Source organism: Cebidichthys violaceus, unplaced genomic scaffold (assembly GCF_023349555.1).
Source record: "Cebidichthys violaceus isolate CVI_PGR_0920_01 unplaced genomic scaffold, fCebVio1.0.p SCAF_9, whole genome shotgun sequence".
Lineage (NCBI taxonomy): Eukaryota > Metazoa > Chordata > Actinopteri > Perciformes > Stichaeidae > Cebidichthys > Cebidichthys violaceus.
This window is the reverse complement of record NW_027176975.1, coordinates 1,798,372-1,819,010: the sequence shown is the minus strand read 5'-3', so window position 1 is coordinate 1,819,010 and position 20,639 is coordinate 1,798,372. Positions and strand designations below refer to the sequence as shown.

Sequence of the window (20,639 nt, the reverse complement as noted above, 5' to 3'; positions counted from 1 at the left end):
CTGCACTCATCTGCCAAGTGTGTGTGTGTGTGTGTGTGTGTGTGTGTGTGTGTGTGTGTGTGTGTGTGTGTGTGTGTGTGTGTGTGTGTGTGTGTGTGTGTGTTCACTGCACAGTGAGGAGAGCGAGGAGGAGGAGGAGGAGGAGCTCCTCTTCCTCTACATCTGTACAGCGTTTCTCTTTCTCTGGTTTCTTTCTGCCGTTAGTCATTTTTAAATGTTTGTACAAGGCCTTCTTTTGTTTGCTTCTGTTTTCCATTTTCTATAAGAAAAAGAAGAAGAAGAAGAAAAAAAACAATGGGCGGAGAGACGAGCTGAACTTTTTCTTTTGAAGAAATAAAGTGAACAGAAAACAGATGAATGTGTTTTGGTCATTTGACGTAGAATAAGTTTATTGATCAGTAAATATTGATTGAAGAGGTTAAACCTGAGATTAGTTCAGCTGATGTTCAACAGTGACTCTGGACTAACCTTCTGGCTCTACTGTGGAGTCAGAAGAAAAGCTTTGATAAAGTTAACTCCAGCTTTTATTGTGAAACTCTTTGCACTGAAACAGGAAGCTGTTCCTGTTTAAATCTAAGCTTCCTGTTTCTTTGACCAATCACAGCTGAGGTCTCCTCTTCTTCTTCTGCGTCTCAGAGGACCTGTGTCTCTTTGAACAGAGTTCAGTTCTCCGTCTATCTGTTAGTGAAGACACTTCCTACAAAATAAAAGACACTGTGGAGCTTTGTGGGAGTCGACTCGTCAGCGTATGAACTCCAAAAGTGTTCGACTGTTAAAAAAAAAACATTCAACAAACTTTTGAAACACGAGGATCATCATCTTATGAAGATGCAACTAATGTCTCTGACAGTTGTCCAACTAAGTGCAGTCAAACATCAAGTAGCTTTTGGTGTTGTGGCTCCGAGACGCTGAGTCTTTTACTCCCATTTAGTTATTCTTTTGCTCGCAGTGTCTCGAGCTGTATTCTGTTCATAAGCAGAGTCAACAACAACAACATTGATAATAATAACAGTAAACAGATTATTACAATAATAACATACATTGTTCATAACGCAGCTTTTATGCACAAATGCATTTGAAAGTATTTTACAGAACAAAACAGAAACGACTTTTAAAAGAACTCTTTTAGATTTATGTTTTACTTTGGGTAAACAGTCCCTCACAGTGCAGATATTGATCTTTAATAACTTTAAAACATGTTTATGTTACATGTTTCTGTTGAATCAGTCGAAGTCTCATAAACACATTAAAACTCTCACATACAGATTTGTTTTTCTACTTCATGGCAGGATGTATGGACCAACAGGGCTATTAGGAACACACACACACCTGATGTGCTGATATGTGTCACTTCCTGACCTCGTAGACCTCAGCGCTCTGAGCTTATCTGCTGGTTTCCTCATCTTTGACATGTCAGACATTAATAAATAAGCTCTCATAGGTTTCTGATCTTTGGACGTTATTCTTCGTTTTGTCCCGTTATGACGGACGCTTGGTCTCCTAAAGAGCAGCTTGCTAGGTGGACGGTGCTGAGCGTCCTCTGTGTGTGTTCTCACGGTGAGTAGCCGACACATGAGACTACGAACATAATATACACACATACATATACATACATATATATATATATATTTATATATTTATATATATATTATTGAGCTGCTCGTCTAAATGTTAAACCTCACGGTTGGTTTAAGATGGAGCCTGGATTACATTTACCACATGTGCTTCATTTAACTCCAGATGTTATCTCTTACTTCAGTAGGAAGTAGAAGTACCACAACCATACAATACTCTGTTCCAAGTCAAAAATCCTGCTTTCAAAATTGTACGCGAGTAGAAGTGCAAAAGTACTACCAGGAAAATGTAAAACTCGTGCAAAATAACCCTTTCATTACGGAGCCTTCGAGGTCCTGAACAGTTCTATATTCATATATGTATTGTGTGCTACAAGATAAATATATATTTATCATATTTAACATATTTAATAAGTTGATCATATATTTGTTTGTCAAATTAAAGCAACTTCAGCTGTCAGACAAATGTAGTGCAGTGAAAAAAGTACAATATTAGTGTTTTCACTGATTCAAACGTTCAAGACAATAGAAATAATAAATTAAACGATTTATAAACATTTTTTAAATCCTCACCAGCAGGTTGAGAAGTATTCTGTAAAATGATCCCGCAACAGTCAGTGATGTATTAGCTATATCCAGTATTTAACACTGACATTATTATACTTTATTCTAAATACTCCGATTTTAACTTCACAAAGTTGCACTTTAAAGTTGTATTATACTACGTAAGAAAACTTCATGAATCCAACAAATAGGTAACGTCCTAAAACCTTTGAGACGCGACTAACAGCTGCTACATCTTAAAGGTCTAAAGGTCACATCATTCAAATCTACAGCAAGATGGAACAAAAGACTGTCAGAAGTTTTGAATATTAAAGACAAATTCAACAAAACAGAAGCAGCAGTGTTGCATAACTAAGTCACGTTGTTGCCTCTGCATTTCTTCTTCCAGGGGAGTAGAATGTGTGTTCCACAGGTTTAGATGAATAATAATAAATGCATTCATACTAATGTGTCATTATCAGCTCAGCTCTTTGGTTTCTGTGTCTGTGAAATACTTGTTGAGGTGTCGGACGTGTGTCAGAAGTGACGGTGAAGGACTCTGATCTGAAGCCGTGTGAGGACGACCGGCGAGTGTGTGTGACCGACCCAAGGGACTGTGGCCCTCGACCCCCTGCATCTACACTGGGTACACACACACACACACACACACACACACACACACACACACATTCATCCTCCTCGTACTTTGCATGAGTATTTCCATTTCATGCGGCTTCATGCCTCCAGGATAACACTTCATCAGTAGAGGTGATAACACAGTTGAGGCCTTTTATAGTTGTGTATTTTCACAGCAAGGTATTAGTACTTTTACTAAAGTAAAGGGTCTAAATACTTCGTATACAACTGACAGTCAGACATCTTGACATACTGTGGATATCAATAACTGTCATGAGCTCATGCTGGGTAGAAAGTGGTTCAATAATATTTGTTTAATCAGATTGATTTCAGTTGTTGAGGGAGAGAAATTAGGCCACATTTCTGTCACTTTTTGACTAATTTTGAGAGACATTTGAACTTCAAGCGCTATATATTTAAAAAATCTAAATGTTGAACTATACAGAGCAAAACTTTCTTTACGAAATCACGAGTCGATTGAGGTTACATGCTCAATAACAACTGAAGCTATCTTCTGTAAAGTAAAGAAACGTATCCATGTTTACACAAGTTTAAAGTAAATATCTAAGACTTTTTCTTTGCACACAGAAGACGTATTTCCACACCAACTTTGTGCCCAAATTTTGATAAAAACCCACGTTGGCGAGCACGTTTCTGTACAACCCATCTGTTTATTCCATCTCATGAAGGCCTCATTGCATTGAATGGAATATGGGCTTCTTCTCTGGTAGAGACCTGTCAATCAGCGTGTAGCTCCGCCCCTAAAGCCTCCCCTGCTTTATGGTCTGTTTGACTCTAAATGGAGCATAATGTACTAAATGAACATCATGCTGTATTGAAGAAGACTGTAAACTAGAGATTGAGACCATAAACTCATGTTTACAATGTTTACTGAGGGAATAAATCAAGAGAGAAGTAGAGTCATTTTAGACTAGACTTCTATACAACCAGAGGAGTCGCCCCCTGGTGGACACTAGAGAGAATGCAGCTTTAAGACATGGAGCTTTGGCTTCTCTGTTCAGAACCGGAGGTTGCCGCCTGGCTCGTATATCTGCTGCGCAAAGGATTGTGGGTCAGAGTGGTTTGCATAGTAACTGCAAAATAATGAATGAATGTAGTGGAACATCCTGGTATTTTTTGGGGTCATTCTGCCTCTGAATCGATGTATTGGGACGTTCTAAATCTTTTCCTGGCAAACTAAATGGTTTGGTAGTGTGGGTAGAGAAGGAGTGTGTGATCGCCACAAAAGACCCAGCAGCAGGTGTTGCACATCCAGATGATTGTGACCCAGGTGTGGTCCGCTCAACAATGAAAGTTGTTTTCCCGCAGAGACCCTGAACATGTCGTGTTACTACCAGATGTCACACAGTTCTGTGACATGTGAGTGGAGTCAGGAGTCAAACAGCCACACCGAGCCTGACGTCTCTCTCGTCTTCAGCAGGTAAACGCTCACCACAGGGAGACAGGAAACAGAATGTGTGATATCGAGATCTTAATCTCTGTTTTTCGATTTCCTTTCTTCTTCTTCTTCTTTTTTCTTCTTCTTCTTCTTCTTCTTCTTCTTCTTCTTCTTCTTCTTCTTCTTCTTCTTTTTCTTCTTCTTCTTCTTTTTTCTTCTTCTTCTTCTTCTTCTTCTTCTTCTTCTTCTTCTTCTTCTTCTTCTTCTTCTTCTTCTTCTTCTTCCTTCTCCTCAGCGAAGATGAAATCATCTACTGTCCGGTATTCATCAACCCGGCCGCCGTCCTCAACATAACGGCCCGGATCAAGGACTACACAATGGGGAGAGAGATCTGGTCTCGGCCTCACACCCTGGATCTTAAAGATGCAAGTCAGTGGACCGGATACTTCGTCGCTGTATAACCCAGTAATGAATAGCAGCCAACTGAATGTTTCCAGGAGATCACTGACTCCTTGTCCCCTCTCTTTGTGTCCTTGTCTCCTCTCCTCAGTCAAACCCTCTCAGCCTGTGTTACTACCGAGTCCACTTGGCTCCACTGAGGACTCAGTCAATGTGTGTTGGAGAAGCAGCTGTGACGGCGTCTGTCGGATTCGATACAGAGTCGACGGAGCTCACATATGGACCCAGGTTACCACACAAACTCTTACGAAAACATTGTACTCAGTTACTCAGTACTGTGCTTAAGTACAAAGTCGAGGTACTTGTACTTGAGCATTTCCAGGTTTTGCTACTTAGTACTTCTCCACTACATCAGGTCAATATTGTACTTTGTACTCCACACACAAGGATGAAGTGTTTCTTTATGTGTTGATGTTGAATGTTTGTGATAAACTGAAGGATGAAGTGTTCCTTTATGTGTCGATGTTGAATGTTTGTGATAAACTGAAGGATGAAGTGTTCCTTTATGTGTCGGTGTTGAATGTTTGTGATAAACTGAAGGATGAAGTGTTTCTTTATGTGTCGGTGTTGAATGTTTGTGATAAACTGAAGGATGAAGTGTTCCTTTATGTGTCGGTGTTGAATGTTTGTGATAAACTGAAGGATGAAGTGTTTCTTTATGTGTCGGTGTTGAATGTTTGTGATAAACTGAAGGATGAAGTGTTTCTTTATGTGTCGGTGTTGAATGTTTGTGATAAACTGAAGGATGAAGTGTTCCTTTATGTGTTGAGTAAATCCAGGATATAAAGGAATAGTAAAACACTGACACTGAATACTTGTTCCACCACTTATTGTACTGACTTTTTACCTGGAAGCCCGATCTGTATAACCACTATAGAGTGCTTTTTTTTTTTTTAAATGCTACAATTTTACTCACAATGTTAATATTTTGTGTTATTTGTTTGATTGACGCTCTATGTATGAGGCCTTTAACCCTAGAATAAAGTTAAACTTATGTGGATCTGCTTGTCCCTAGATGAGTCCCCACAATGCATCAGTGGGTTTGAGTCCCCACAACGCTATCGGTACAAGAACACACACATTCTGAAAAGTTCATGTCTTAGCTGAGCTTGTTTTCAGAATAGCTGGAGGTTTGGTTCCGGTACTCCTCAGTAACCTTTTCTTTGTTGTGAGAGCGGAAAGCTTAACAATTGCTTCACACAGCAATGATGGAAATTGAGGCTAAATTTCATATAAAACATGTAAAATAAAAAAATTAAAAGTATTGAGAAAAAGGCGGTGGAATGACATTGGTGGAGACAGATTTCTAAGCGACCAAATATCACAAACGGTCTGTTTTTTCTCTCATTCATTTGCTATACGTTTGTTTTTGGTTGCCAGGCTCCAGATTCTGTCCCTGCACATGAAGATCAGACACTGAGCTACACAATCAAAGACCTCCTGGTGTCCACCGTCTACAGAGCTGCTGTGGCCTGCAGAGAGGAGTCCGGCTTCTGGAGCGACTGGAGCTCTGACGTCAGCACGAGGACGCTGGACAAGGGTACCGGTTTACCTTCAAACCCAGATCAAATTCACGGGCTGAGGAGATTCACAGGATCCATTTGTGGGAAGAAACTTAGAAAGAGACTTTGTGAAGTTGTCTGAATACTTTCCGAGGCTGAACATGTTTTTCATTTGCAGCGCCCTCTCGGCCTCCAGAGGTGTGTTACAGAGTGGAGAAAAATGACTCCGGTGGATCTTTTCTCCTTCATCTCATGTGGAAGGTACATTGGAAATACTATATTATTATATATTGTATAATATTTACTTTGTCAAAGCGTACAGAAAAGTCATTTTCTCTACGTCCTGTCATCTTTGACGGTCCGTCATCCTCACAGAGTTGCAAAAATAAAATGTTAAAATATATAAAAAATATTGCCCAAGAAACAAACTTTCACCTCTTAAAGCTTTATCTGTTTGCTCTGAGAGAACAGTAGCCTCTGAGTATTTAAAACTATACAAAACATAAAACATTAAACAAGTACAAATTAAACCATAATACGAAAGACGCACAATTCAGCTAATTTCTTTTTCAATGCAAAGTGTTATTGAATGATCTGCATGCATCTGTGGAATCTCTGTGCAAACATACGCAATCTTTGGGCGGCGGTTTAGCATAAACGTCGCACCAACGAGCAGCATCTCACATTTCAGATATTTTATGTCAGTTATTGTCAGTAATGTTTGTTCTTGGAAAGAAAAAGGCAACAAAAATGCAGAAAAATAATTTGACTCAAACTAACTCAAACTAACAGATTGAAACTAATATCCGTTTCTGTGCCGTCTCCCTTCAGGACCTCAACCTCCGTGACGCCGGAGGTCCTATCCTTGGATACCAGGTGAGCTACGAGCCGTCAAAGAACAAGAAGAAGAAGAAGCAGCAGCAGCAGCTGCAGCAGAACGCCACAGAGGTGACAGCGCTCCTGGAGGTGGAGGAGGGGAACTGCAGCGTCACCGTTGCAGCCTTCAACGCGGCCGGCTACGGACCCGCCGCACATCTCAGCATTGACCCACAGAGACGAACCGGTGAGTGGCACGCTGTGGCTATCACATACACTGCCTGGCCAAAAAAAAAGTCGCCACCTGGATCATCATGCCTAGTGCCTGCTGTACAAGCCTGTGGGGGCAGTGCTATGATCTGGGGTTGCTGCAGTTGGTCAGGTCTAGGTTCAGCAACAGTCTGTGCTCAAAGAATGAGGTCAGCTGACTACCTGAATATACTGAATGACCATCAATGGGTTTCTTCTTCCCTGATGGCACGGGCATATTCCAAGATGACAATGCCAGGATTCATGGGGCTCAGATAGTGAACGAGTGGTTCAGGGAGCATGAGACATCATGTTCACACATGGGTTGGCCACCACAGAGTCCAGACCTTCACTCCATTGAGAGTCTTTGGGATGTGCTGGAGAAGGCTTTCAGCGGTCAGACTCTACCATCATCAATACAAGATCTTGGTGAGAAATTAATGCAACACTGGATGGAAATAAATCTTGTGACATTGCAGAAGCTTATCGAAACAACGCCACAGCGAATGCGTGCCGTAATCAAAGCTGAAGGCGGTCCAACGAAATATTAGAGTGTGTGACCTTTTTATTTTGGTGGCGACTTTTTTTTTGGCCAGGCAGTGTATGAGCCACAGGGTCATGTCCTGGGGACGTGTCGAGGATTTCCGAGCAGCAGCAGTGAGTCCTGTTTATCTACCCAATGTGCCGATGGTGATCTTTTAAACTGACGCTATGGGGTGTAGGGCTCTCTACTTATGCAACATCCTGTCAGAGAAGGAAGCAGGTGTCTTGATGTTCAGATAAACTTATTGCAACACGTCAAATGTTCCTTTTGATTATGAAATGCTTACTTGTTTCAAGTGTTTTTGACTTGGAGCTGTTTTAAAAGAAGGGATCCATTGAACCCGTGTGTGTGTGTGTGTGCTGTGCACAGCAGCTGATTTAAATAAGCGATGGATGGAAATTGCTGCTGTTGGAGTATAGCTGTTGTTCATGGTGATGAAGATGCAGGTATCACTAATCACCCTCTTGCGTTCTGCAGCCCTGCCGTCGGTCAAACACTTGTGGGTCTCCAGTTCCTTCCCGGCTGTGAAGGGCCTTCTGGTCCAATGGGAGAACCCCAAAGTCCCGCCCTCTGTCCCGCCCGTCAGTCATCTCGCCGTTCGGTGGCGCTCCGAGACTCGCCCATCCACCGGCAGCCGCTGGACCACGGTGGACAACCTCACCACCTCCGCTGTCATACGAGGTGAAACAGTGTTGGAATGCTCAACTCCTCGTTTATTCTCTAAATTATCCATTTTTTGGGGGAAAATACCCAACAAGCCCAGAGAACATTTGATAACTCTTGTGTTGTCCCTGGGTCAAAAATACCTCTATGTTTAACGAAACACTTTCTGCAGCTGCTTCACAATAAAAGCATTTTAGCAGCTGGGCTTTTACTTTGAAACAGCTGCGGAGCAAAAGAAGCTAATGAGAAATAAAAGCCTGTTTCAAACAAAGGCCTGACTCACTCTTTATTTGAGGTGAATAGATACCAAAAACATAGAATTATTTTCTATTTACAACACATACTAACTGTGTGTGTTTTCAGATGTTGACCCTGATGAGTCCTACGTGATCAGCGTGTTCCCCGTCTACAACCAGCAGTGTGGACCTCCTCAGTCGCTGCCGGCCAGTCTGCAGCAGGGAGGTAAACACGCCGGCGATGGTTACGTCCGACCTCTTTAACATATAAATGACAGGGACTTAAAGCTGCATTCTCTCTAGTGTCCACCAGGGGGCGACTCCTCTGGTTGTATAGAAGTCTAGTCTAAAATGACTCTACTTCTCTCTTGATTTATTCCCTCAGTAAACATTGTAAACATGAGTTTATGGTCTCAATCTCTAGTTTACAGTCTTCTTCAATACAGCATGATGTTCATTTAGTACATTATGCTCCATTTAGAGTCAAAGAGACCATGAAGCAGGGGATGATTTAGGGGCGGGGCTACACAGTGATTGACAGGTCTCTACCACGGCGTTGTCTGGTGTGGGAGTTGTCCGTGTTTTTGTCTTAAAACTTTCACGGCATGTTTTCACTTCATCAAAGTTATTTGTAACATTTTAGACGCCTACAAATGTTTTGTTCAGTTGTACTTAGCTCCGCCCTCTGGTGTCACTTCTGGTTGCAAAAAAACAAGATGGCGACAGCCAAAATGCTAAACTCAAGGCTTCAAAACCGTAGTCCACAAACCAGCGTGGCTCCGTCCACTTCCTGTATACAGTCTACGTTGCCTCCACACAACAGATCGATTTGTGTTTTCTCAGCTCTGATGGAGGCGGTCCAACTGAAGGTGGTGGGCGTGACCAAAACCACTGTGAAAGTGGTGTGGGTGTGGCAAAGGAAGGTTGGACCAATCAGAGTGCACAGATACAGCGTGAGGCTGAGGAGGGACTCGGAGAGTCAAAGTAAGTTAACAGATGTTTTCTTCCATAGCAGCATCTGTCAGTGGGTCTAAACATGTGTCGATGTTACGTCACAGTACTTTGTTGTAAACAAACAGTTTCATGATTAAACATGTATGTATAAAAACGATGGTTCGGCTGATTTAAGAGCAATAAAGTGGAGCTTAAAGTAAATCTGTTGGTTCATATTTTGAAGCAAACTTGTATCAGTGTGAGTGTTTCTGGGTTGTTTTGAACAATAAAAACAGATTACGTTCCCTCCTCTCCAGCTCTCTCTCTGTGGCCCGACCAATGGCAGCACACCTTCCCCGACCTGAACCCAAACACTGCGTATTCTCTCCTCCTATTGGCCGACGACGTTTCCAGAAACATCATCCCTGTGAGGACAGACTTCGGTGAGTCTAAAAGCAGAATGTGCTTTTGATAATCCCAGTGCGGAAAACATTTTGAACTGTTGGATATGAAGAAGAAATCACCTCCGAAAACAGGAATGAGGACAAATCAGTGTTTGTTTTTTGGGCGCTCTTGGGGTTTGTTATTCCATCATGATTACAAGCAATAATTAATTTAACATCATTAAAACATCTTGCATGGTTAAAAAATATATATATATATATGTATATATATGTATGTATATATATGTATAAGATAGGGACAGCAGAACATGCACCCCAAAATAAAATAAAAAACATTTGTAATATTTGTTGCATGAGTGCTATTTAAATATTGCTGTCACAGTCAGAACTTGAACCAGACAGAGCTGCACACGTGTTGGTGCGTTTACTACAGACGTCGGTTTTTAGAGATACGGGTGAAGCAAATGAAGTCGTTTGACTGTGGGGTGAAACGTTGGACTAATCTGCCAACATGCAAATCGATTCAACGGACAAAAAAAAAAAGCAGCTGATCAGTGGAAATGACGAAGTGACGATTCGGCACTCCCCGGTTCCGTCAACTAGTCACTAATCAAATCTAAAATATAGACCGATTAATTCATTTAAATCATTTCAGATGAGGTGCCAGCGGTGGCTGCAGCGACTCCTCTAATGCTGCTGGCTGTCATTGTGTTCATCATCTCCATCCTGTCCAGGACCCTGTGAGTCAACACACACACACACACACACACACACACACACACACACACACACACACACACACACACACACTCCGATCAATAACAGCTACTGTTCTGTTATTGTGGCTGGAGCAGGAGCCTTTATTTTGCCCACAGACTGTCAAAAAAGTACAGAGGGTTAAATGCTGTGCAGGTTGTGCGATTGACTTTTTTACTAAAGCTGGTAAATTAAAATTCATCTATCATACCTCTACTGTGCAGGTACAAGTCGTACTTCTTCCCGCCCATCTGCAGCCCTCAGGGCAGTGCGATAGGCCAGTGGCTGATGGATCCAAACCACCAGGTGAGGTCTTACACATACCGGCCTGTGATTGGCTCCCGATTCTCAGGTCACGAGAGTGCTCTGCTAGTTTAACGTCCCTATAAACAATCACGTTCAACGTGTTGCTTCATCTCATACTCACTTTTAAAGACTTATTTTGACATGAGTCAGCGTTTTATTACACTTCCTGTTCCCTCGTCTCAACGTCTGAAATAAGATCTGTGTTTAACACCAGCTGAAGAGATTTAAACGTTTAGTTCTCTGATTTAAAACAGGTCAGTAAATGAGTCGACAAGACGTCCTCACTAGAACACTCGTCCTCCTTTAGCTGAGCGGAGGAGACGTGAGGTCATGTGACCGTGGTGGAGTTCCTCTATAGCCTAGCGTTAGCTTGTTAACTTTACACTCCAAACATCATAAAAGTGGAGTTCATTAGTGAAGACTGTCTTGATGAACTGAACCTGGAAGAAATCCTAAATGTTTCTTTATTTTCTGCAATAATTCAGAATCTAATGGAACAATCCCGTTTGGCTGTTTGTGAACGGAACCAGTGATGCTAACTTCCTGTTAGCTTCAAACATACGTCATCCCTGAAGCGCTATTGTCATTGTCGCAGCCCTTCTGATTCTGGAGCATTATAAGCAGTTATGTTAGGATCCATCCCTGTTATCAGACCTTGTTCAACCCTTGACTTTCACTAAGTTTAGGGGGGAAACGACGCAGCTTTTGAAATATTCAAACTCGATCAATCAGAAGCCAGAAAAAGGGACTTTTCTGTGGCGACACTTTATGTCCGTTATTAGTCCCTGAATCCAATCCTTTGTTGCCCTCAACAGAAGACTGCAGACAGACACGTCCTGGACATGGAGGACTTCCAGGTGACGGATGTTCTCGGAGAGAAGAGTCCCATCACGGTCTGTCCGAACTCGGAAGAGGACGACCTCCACGAAGACGCCTCTCCGCTGTCCATCCTCAAACTCTCAGCCCTCCGGCTGGACACCGAGTATGTTCCCGATGCCCCAGTAAACACGGGGCACCCACCGGTTTCTCCCCAGTCCTATCGCGCCGACTACCCAGACAACCGGCGACACCCCGACGCCGGTTTCTTGTCCGAGGAGAGCCGAGACGCCGCCGCCGCGCTGCTTCAGACGCCGGACGCAAACGGCCGCTTTCCTCAGAGAGACGACGAGACGCCGCTCGAGAAAGAAACGTTTGATCTTTGTGAATTGGTGGCAAACGGTCACGATGTTCACCAGATGACGTGCGAGGCCGGGTATGTGGCGAACGGATGCCTGATCTCATCTGATCTGTGAGGCTTGACTGTGCAGCAAAGAGTTGACAAACTGCAGAAGAAGAGTGAGAGACGCGCTGGTGTCCGTTATGTTCTCATCGTGTCCGTTCCGCGTTGCTTCAGTTTGGGACCGACATGAAGAGAGTTCATTCTCTGATGCAGGTTTTAGGGGGAGCTCACACTGAACCCCGAGCCGCTAGCACAGACCAAACGCTCAGCTGTTGTTTTTAACCCGCATGAGGCAGTGATGCACTTCCCTGCTTAGAAGAAATCAAAACAACACAGACTATTCCTTGGTGTGTTCCAGGCAAACAAAGAGTTTTTCTCATTTTCACGATATTTTGTGCCTCCTCGATTCCTTTCCTTGCGTCTTAGTCCCGCCTAGGAGGCGAGGAAGAGACGCTGTAGCTGTACAACAGCTGTTTAGTTGTACAGCTGTGTTTTAAAATCGCCGTCAGATCAGTTTATATATTTATTATTAATTCAATTCACAACATGGCAAAATGTGACAAAGATACTCGGATGTCACACGTTTTACTTTAACACACACACACACACACACACACACACACACACACAGGCTAATATAGACGTTATACAGTGTGAACTACAAATATTTGTATTAATTAAAAATTAAAAATGTGGTTTGAGATCATACCACTTTTGTGTCACGCCTCCTATGTGTTTATGCAGAGGATACACCGGTGTCTCCTCGCTCATAGATCCTCCAGATGCTTTTTAAGGGATTAGGATGTCGTTCAAGATGGAGAGCTGAGATCGATTTCCTGATCACAAGCCAGAGGAGTCGAGGAGTCGAGGAGTCAAGGAGTCAAGGAGTCGAGGACGCACAAATTCAGGGAAATGAGAGAGAGTTCTCGTCCTCTCTGATATTTTCAGTCATTTGCCAGTTTTACATCCATTTATAACAGTAACATGTGAGACAGTGTTGCCACAGACACTGAGAATTAGTTTTATTGAGCAGTTCAATATTTCCATTTATCGTGCATCAATTATCAGCGTCAACGGTCGGCCATTTTGTTGATTTTGACCGTAATAATCGTCATCCATCACAGCAGATATTGACAAGAGAAAATCAAACTTGTTTTGATTTTATTATCAATCACTTAATCTTCTTCTCTTGTGGATACATTTAATACATGTATAAAGATGATTTGATATTTGATTTGTCTACAGTTTAATATCCCAGTATTGCTGTTTTTGTCTAATTTACAGATTAAATCTTTCTGCATGTATCTGGTATTATAACATTAAAGTTTGCACTTTCTCCATTTCTTCCTAAACTTTCAAATTTATCTTAAATTTTTCCTTTTTTTGTTCTGACCTGAGATCTGGAGTTTCTAGGACAAGTGTGTTTTTGTCACATCTGGATGCCGGACCACTCCACATACCAGCAGTGCGTTTCAAACAGTGAATACAAACCACATTAAAGCACCGTGTCGGGTACGATCTGAGGAATCTGGGGATTCCCTCGACTCGCAGCAGTTCAGACAGCTGCTGCTGCTGCTGCTGCTGGTTGTAGTTTGTAGGACCCATGTGAGAGCTGAAGCTCAGAGGTTGCAGTTCATGCCGATCCAGTGTCTGATGAGCTGGTGGGCGATGGTCTGTCTGGGAGGGACGGTGAAGGCTGGACGGGTTCCTCTGAATGAGTCGATCGCCTGGAGAAAAAGAAGAGTTAGATTTAAACACTTGCATGGTTTTTTTTTCGTCTTTTGCTCAGAAAACAGAAAAATAATGTAAACCGTAAACCTGTTTTGTTGTTTACTTATTTCTCTAAGTTTCTCTAAATTATCTCAAATATTTATTTTCAATCTACACACATTTTGCTCTGCTTAATATATATTCTGTAATTTTTATTACTGTTTTTTTATGACGTTTCTTGCTTATATTATAGTTTTCTCTCTTGTTTAATGTCATCAGTTTAAGTTAGAATTAGCATTTTGCTATTAATTATACAATATGTATTACACCAATATCTTATTACTCTAATGATAATTATGTTAATAGTATTGTAGCATATTTACACAGTAGTATATTGAAGTATATTTAACAATTATAGCTGGTTTTATATAAAGAGTTATATATTTATATATATAATGTATCATAAAATAAAATGATTTTCATTGATTACAGCTAAACCATCCTCTGATGAAGACCATGAGAACCGGTTGAAAGCTCAGGAAATGTCCAGTAAGTGCGGCTTGTTTTCAGAAAACGACCCCGGTCACTTGTGAACGATGACGGTTGTCCTCACTGATACTGTAATCATTGTTGTTGTTATTATTTTCGGTATCAGTTTCTGTTGTTTGTACCTGTTGCCGTGAGAACCACCGAGCTTCCTCGATCTCGTCTTCGTCCACTTTGATGCCGGTCGACAAGGCGACGGCGAGGCAGCCGATCATGAGGTTGGACGGCATCGGCCACGGCTGGCAGGAGACGTACTGGACCGGCCCCACCTTCACCCCGCTCTCCTCCTCCACCTCCCTCCTCACCGCCTCCTCCATCGTCTCCCCTGCAGGAGAAGGAGGAGCTCCAGGGTTCAGGCACTGGTTAGTCAATGCAATGCGATGTGTGTGTGTGTGTGTGTGTGTGTGTGTGTGTTGGTTACCGGGCTCTATGAATCCTGCCAGACAGGAGAACATGCCGACTGGAAAGATCTTCTTTCTTCCCAGTAAACACTGGTTTCCATCAGGGTGGATCACCAGCATGATGACCACTGGGTCTGAAGACACACATCCACAAATACATGAAGTAGTCTGTTCTAGCAGCAGTTTTTAAAGTCAATGCAACATTTATAATACATACACATGTATGTGTGTATATTGTTATTATGGAAAGTTTTTCTTTGAAGTTCAATGAAGTTGATTTTAATAAGTTTTTGATTATTTTCCACATTTAATCAAATAACAGGCCGGTCTGTAAAAAGTTCTCTGATTTTATATATTTAAATCTGTTCTTTTATCCAAGACATCCGTCCAAAACATCTCAATACAGTATCAATACATTTTTAGGGTGCATTTCAAAATGTAGGCAATTCTTTTGTGAATTCCCCCCTCTTTATTGATAGCATTGATCAAAAGCAGATCGGCGAGGAAGGTTTTTGGAGCTCCGTACCGACTCGTGGATAGCAGGTGTTGTGAACCCCCTTCAGGCTCCTGCAGTCGGGGTTCAGGCAGCTCCTCTTGTATCCTCCCTCCTCCAGCCCGGTGCTGCTGCCACACGTGGGACAGAAGCTGTAGCGGCTGTGCCAGGCCAACACCGACCGGGCCTGAGCCACAACTCCTGCGGGACAAAAGAGACGTGATTTTAGAATATTTAAATCATATAAAATCAATTGTTTCAGTCGAGAGCGATGATGCTGCATCCTCCTCACCGGCCTCTTCCTCGCTGAGCTTCAGCAGGTCTCTGTTGGGCGTCTTTGGGAAGTAGCAGTTCTTCTCTCGGCAGCGTTTAAGAAGTTCGGCAGCGTCTTCATCGGTGTTGATGGCAAACCAGGCGGGAGGCTCCTGGACACCGTCCACAGTCTGAGAGGAGGAAGAGGAGGGTTTTCTCCTCTTCTCCACTCCCAGGAAGATGAGCACAGTGGCCGGTTTCTGGAGAAGGTCTTTCACCGCCTCGTACCTTAACCGACACAGCTTTGACTCAACCTGTTAAGAGTTAGAATGACGAGCATTAGAAAGTCAGACTGACCAACAATAGCACTCCAAGAACAAAGACTTCACGATGGGTTAATCCAGGCCGGACCTCTCCAAGGCATTTGAAACATTTGATACCAGTATTTTACTTTTTATGCTTCCAAATTTGATTTCAAACTTTTGTTTTCCATTTAATACGAATACAAATCTACTCCTCTACGCAGATGATGTGGCATTTTACGGTTATAAACAATCCCTTTGCATAACTGTTGAAACTTGACCAATGGCTGAAATCTGTGGAAAAAACTAATAAGTGGACCTTGTGATAAGAATGTTGGCATCAGTATCTGGATTTTTTTGTTGTGTGTATTTGGGTTCACTCATCTCTCAAACCTCTGAACTCAAAGCAGTTTCATGGCGTTGTTTTTCTCTCTATGGATTTGATTTTCACTGCGATATAAAAGTCCTGCTCCTCTATGGAAACAGAACAATTATGGCTGGAAGTAGAGAGAACTAGAACATGTCTTTAGTGCAGTATAACACATGAGTGTTACCATTGTTTAAAAGGCTTTATGTGCTATATACACAGAACTATTTACATGTATACAACCTCTCCTCTCCGCTCTGTGTTCACTTCCTGAAGTTCAGTCAAAGTTTCTCTGATTTGTTGTCAAATGACTGTTGCTCTCTGATGAATCAATCATGGCTTCATAGTTGCGCTGAGGAGCTCAGAATTTAATGTTACACAATCTGTTTAAAGCTAACGGTTTGTGGTGAGATTTTAAACGACACATACATTTTTGATGAAATATCACAATTTAAAGTTTTGCTTTGCTTCTTCTGACGGGAGCGTTTGGTGCATGATAACGTTGTTTACAGCTCCTGGCTTTCATAAAGAGCAGTTTTGGCGATTGTTTGAAGAAAACATGCATTCGTACCCCGGCGCTGTGGTTTTCCCGGGGGCTGCTGACCATGGGGCTGAGGTTGGAGAACAGGAGGTAGACCGTGTCCGGGTCGCTCCGTCTGTCCTCCAACCAGACCTTGTCGGTCCTCTTGGCGCTCAGCCGGTCCAGCGTCTCTCTGCTGAAGTAGTTCTCCTGCTGGTGGAGGTCAGAGCCCGGCAGGACGCGCTGACAACCGTCGTCCGTCCGGCCCAGCAGGTTGGAGACGTGTCGGTGGCCCCAGAACTTGGCGATATCGTAGGCGCTCTGCGACGAGCTGTTCACGGAGAACTTGTCACAGCTTGAAAGATCGAAAACAGAAAAGAGACTTTAGGAGAGGGTCGGCGTGTGGGGGACACAATGCTGACGATATATATATATATATATATATATATATATATATATATATATATTTTTTTTTTTTTTTATAGATATATATATGAGTTTTGGAGTTCTGGTGAGTTTTGGAGTTCTTCTGCCCTCTAGTGGCCAAACACCTCTTAATGCAGCTTTAAAGTGATGCTTTAATGTAAACCAAACACGTTAAAGGTGGATTAAAGTCACTTTTCGTGTGTATTATTGCTTTAGTTTTGCTCTCTGTACCCGTGCGACAGCAGCGCCTCCACCACATCGTAGTGTCCGTTGCGAGCGGCGAACATCAGCGCCGTCCAGCCGCTGCGTCCCGTCCGGTTGACGAGCGAGGAGACGTGGGACAGCAGCGTGGACACCTGGCTCAGGTCTCCTCGGGCCGCCGCGTCCAGAAACCTCTCCACCGTCTCCTCCTGCGCACTCAGCTGGAGGCTTGTCATCCCGGAGGTGAACCTCCCGTCAGGACGCGATCGGAGACAACAAACACTGGTGTGTGAGGAGGTGAGAGTCCAGCTGTTAGTCGAGTTATATTCAGTCATTCAACGTGTTTAAAACTACACATGTGTAGGATTTGAAGAAGGTCTTTCATTGATGATGATGAAACAAAGACACAATGCAGAACGATTCATCTCTAAATGTTGTCTTTTAGGAACCGTGGAGGAGTTTAGAATCCACAAATAAAAGATCATGTTTTGTGAAAAAAACAGGATTTTAGAAAATTCAGGGTCTGAATGTTTATATGTATTTATTTGTGTGTGTTTCTAAAGTCCTGTTGTTGCGTTGTCATTATGGGCTGTTGAGTGCAGATTGATGAGGAGGAGACATTTATTTAGACGTAAAGCTGCAACACAACACAAAGTGAATACTCTATTTTATTAGCTTGTTTTAATTCTCATTCTTAATTGTTTTTTACTTGTTTAAATTGAATTGCATGACCTCAGTTTGAATGTAGTTTTTATTATTAATATTATCTTTAAAGGTGTGGAGGTCTGTTTTATTTCACCTGATCAGAGAAGTGGACTCTGTACCTTTATTATTATTATTATTATTATTATTATTATAATTATATATGTGTCTCCCTCCCTCTTATTGGCGCAGACAGCTGTCAATCAAAGCTTTGGGGTTACGCCCACTAAAAATCACAAGCGTTACAAAATCGCAGTTTACACGTAACAGCTTGAGAGTCACGTGTTTATTTTGGTTTAGATATTTCATAATGACTCCTCACGTCTGACAGAAGTCACATTGTTGATTGACTGTGGTGCGTTCAGGGTCAACGTGTGAGCAGTTTGTAGCCAGTTAACGCATGTGAAGCGTTGGGACTGTTAACACGTGACGCCTGTTATTTATTATGTCACAGTGACGTCACAGTGCGTCTGTGTGTACAGGCGAAACGGAGACTCTCGGGCTCCGTCTATTTCCTGGTAATGACGTCACCTTTTTTGTTCGTGACTGCGGTCAGAACGCGACATGAAAGTTTAAATAATAATAATAATAAAGAGAAGTATTGAAAAGCGTCACCTCGCTGTGCAGCTCTGCTCGTGTTTCTCTTCCGTCCGGAGGCAGCAGTGTGTGTCTGTTGAATAAAGAGGTGACGAGCTGCGTTCAAGAGCAGCAGCGACGCAGTTTACAACCGCGCTGCCTTCAGGATCCCCTTAAACCCTCGTATTTCTGACTGTTAATTAGTGAAAATATGAAACTTTTTAAACTTTTTTTTTTGGGTAAAACCATAAAGCCATAAAGTTAAGGACAGGTGTCGGCTACAGATTTACTGTTTGTTTTTGTTATTTTTAACTTGTAGTCTTGCATGTTTTATTTATTTTATTTATTTTAATTTTTGTATTTATTATTATTACTATTCATTTTTTTATTTACATATTGTCCGTTTTTTTCTGATGTTAGTCATGGGAGATTGTATCTGTACTGTATTTATGTATATATCCATCACCTACATCCTGGTTCTGTCTGTTCTTTACTTGTATCTTTGTTGTTCTTGATGTTAAATCTATTCTGCTGAGTCAGAACGTTGAGAGAACTTAAAGAACTTGTTTTAGGTGAACGCAGACTTGGATATTAAATCTGAATGTCTGAAGATTTTACCTTTAACAGAATCAAACAAACACCAACAATGAAACAATGAAACAATGTTTCACATCCTGAAGCAGCAGCAGCCTGAAGTGTGAGAAGTGATTCTTAAATGGTGAATTATTCTGTAACTATTAGTGCTGAAGATTTGGAATCATTTAGAGGAATATTTACATACACTTAACATTCTGTTGCTAACTTTGATGCTAACCTCGCTCTATAAGACATTATAATACAAATGTTAAAAAACAGATATTCAGAGATTCTTTGATTGAACTATGGATTCATCACATCTTTATTAGTTTTCATAGCATTCTATTATGTTTATTATGTCTTTATAATCAGTTATACATTCGTGAATTTGTTCTAATATCTATTTTTTTTAAGGGTCAAAGTCATTTTTTGGTGATGTTAAAAAAAATTTGGAAGTTGCATTTTCCAAGGAGCCTCTGAACGCAGCACAGTTTGCACTTTGCACTGGCTTTGCAGCACTTTGTTCTGCTTCCTGTTGTCAATGCTGCTGCTGAACGCAGCCTGCAGGCTTCCTGCTCTTACAGTGTGGTACATTCTGTACACACACACACACACACACACACACACACACACACACACGCAGCTCATTTTAATGACTTCATAATGTAAACTGTAGTTCATAAAACATCATTATTTATTGTGAAAAGTACCTAAAGCTGTCAGATAAAACATATGAAGTATCATAAAGTAGAAATAGTCCCATGAAGTACCTCATAACTGTAGTAAATGTACTCCGTTACCTTCCATCCATGAATCCACTTCATTATCTGGAGTCAAACTACTTTGATGTCAGTTTCTTTGGAACATTTCGGGATCCAGAGAAACTCAAAATATCCACGAATAATTCCATAAAAAGTGGATCGAGACAGACGTGACAGAAACGAGCGGTTTCGTTAATATTTTAATAAAATAATGTACAAAATGACGTTACAGTTGGTGTTGCTTCACGGTCGCCTGAATACCAGCAAACATTCTGAAATCATGATTCTATCAACAGAAATAAACAATAACATAAGTTAATATTCACTGAGGCTCACAATGAAAGACAAATAACACACAGCCGGTTATTGTTACAGATAAAAGAAACATTTAAATGTTTAATTTGTTAATGAGACTCAAATGAATGAATTAGATGTGTGTGTGTGTGTGTGTGTGTGTGTGTGTGTGTGTGTGTGTGTGTGTGTGTGTGTGTGTGTGTTAGGAGTAGAAGGTGAGGACACTCTGGTGGTTTCCTCGGACCAGCAGCAGGGGGGGGGCTTCTTTGGACA

The 20,639-nt window shown here is 41.9% G+C and overlaps 3 protein-coding genes across 3 annotated transcripts in view; 1 reads left to right on the top strand and 2 right to left on the bottom strand.

Annotated features, from left to right (window-relative positions):
* Nucleotides 1-1,481: 1,481 nt before the first annotated feature.
* Nucleotides 1,482-12,708, top strand: LOC137867100 (interleukin-6 receptor subunit beta). The gene is made up of 15 exons (XM_068703534.1): nt 1,482-1,557; nt 2,659-2,763; nt 4,083-4,194; nt 4,448-4,581; nt 4,703-4,839; nt 5,992-6,151; nt 6,292-6,374; nt 6,945-7,176; nt 8,200-8,403; nt 8,749-8,847; nt 9,465-9,605; nt 9,872-9,997; nt 10,614-10,698; nt 10,939-11,020; nt 11,836-12,708. The coding sequence occupies exons 1-15, from the start codon at nt 1,482-1,484 to the stop codon at nt 12,310-12,312; spliced, it is 2,253 nt and encodes a 750-aa protein (XP_068559635.1). The 3' UTR covers nt 12,313-12,708.
* Nucleotides 12,709-13,236: 528 nt separating this feature from the next.
* nudt12 (nudix (nucleoside diphosphate linked moiety X)-type motif 12) lies at nt 13,237-18,857 on the bottom strand. Its single transcript, XM_068704017.1, has 8 exons — nt 18,775-18,857; nt 17,488-17,739; nt 16,882-17,185; nt 15,682-15,955; nt 15,423-15,590; nt 14,917-15,030; nt 14,621-14,820; nt 13,237-13,966 (listed from the first exon to the last, which is right to left on the bottom strand). The coding sequence occupies exons 2-8, from the start codon at nt 17,691-17,693 to the stop codon at nt 13,859-13,861; spliced, it is 1,374 nt and encodes a 457-aa protein (XP_068560118.1). The 5' UTR covers nt 17,694-17,739; nt 18,775-18,857; the 3' UTR covers nt 13,237-13,858.
* A 1,655-nt stretch (nt 18,858-20,512) lies between these two features.
* Nucleotides 20,513-20,639, bottom strand: part of LOC137866913 (solute carrier family 12 member 2-like) — a 15,725-nt gene continuing 15,598 nt past the window's right edge. Inside the window, exon 26 of the mRNA XM_068703191.1 lies at nt 20,513-20,639. This exon is cut by the window's right edge and continues 65 nt beyond it. Within this exon, the coding sequence (XP_068559292.1) occupies nt 20,569-20,639 (71 nt within the window). The 3' untranslated portion in view covers nt 20,513-20,568.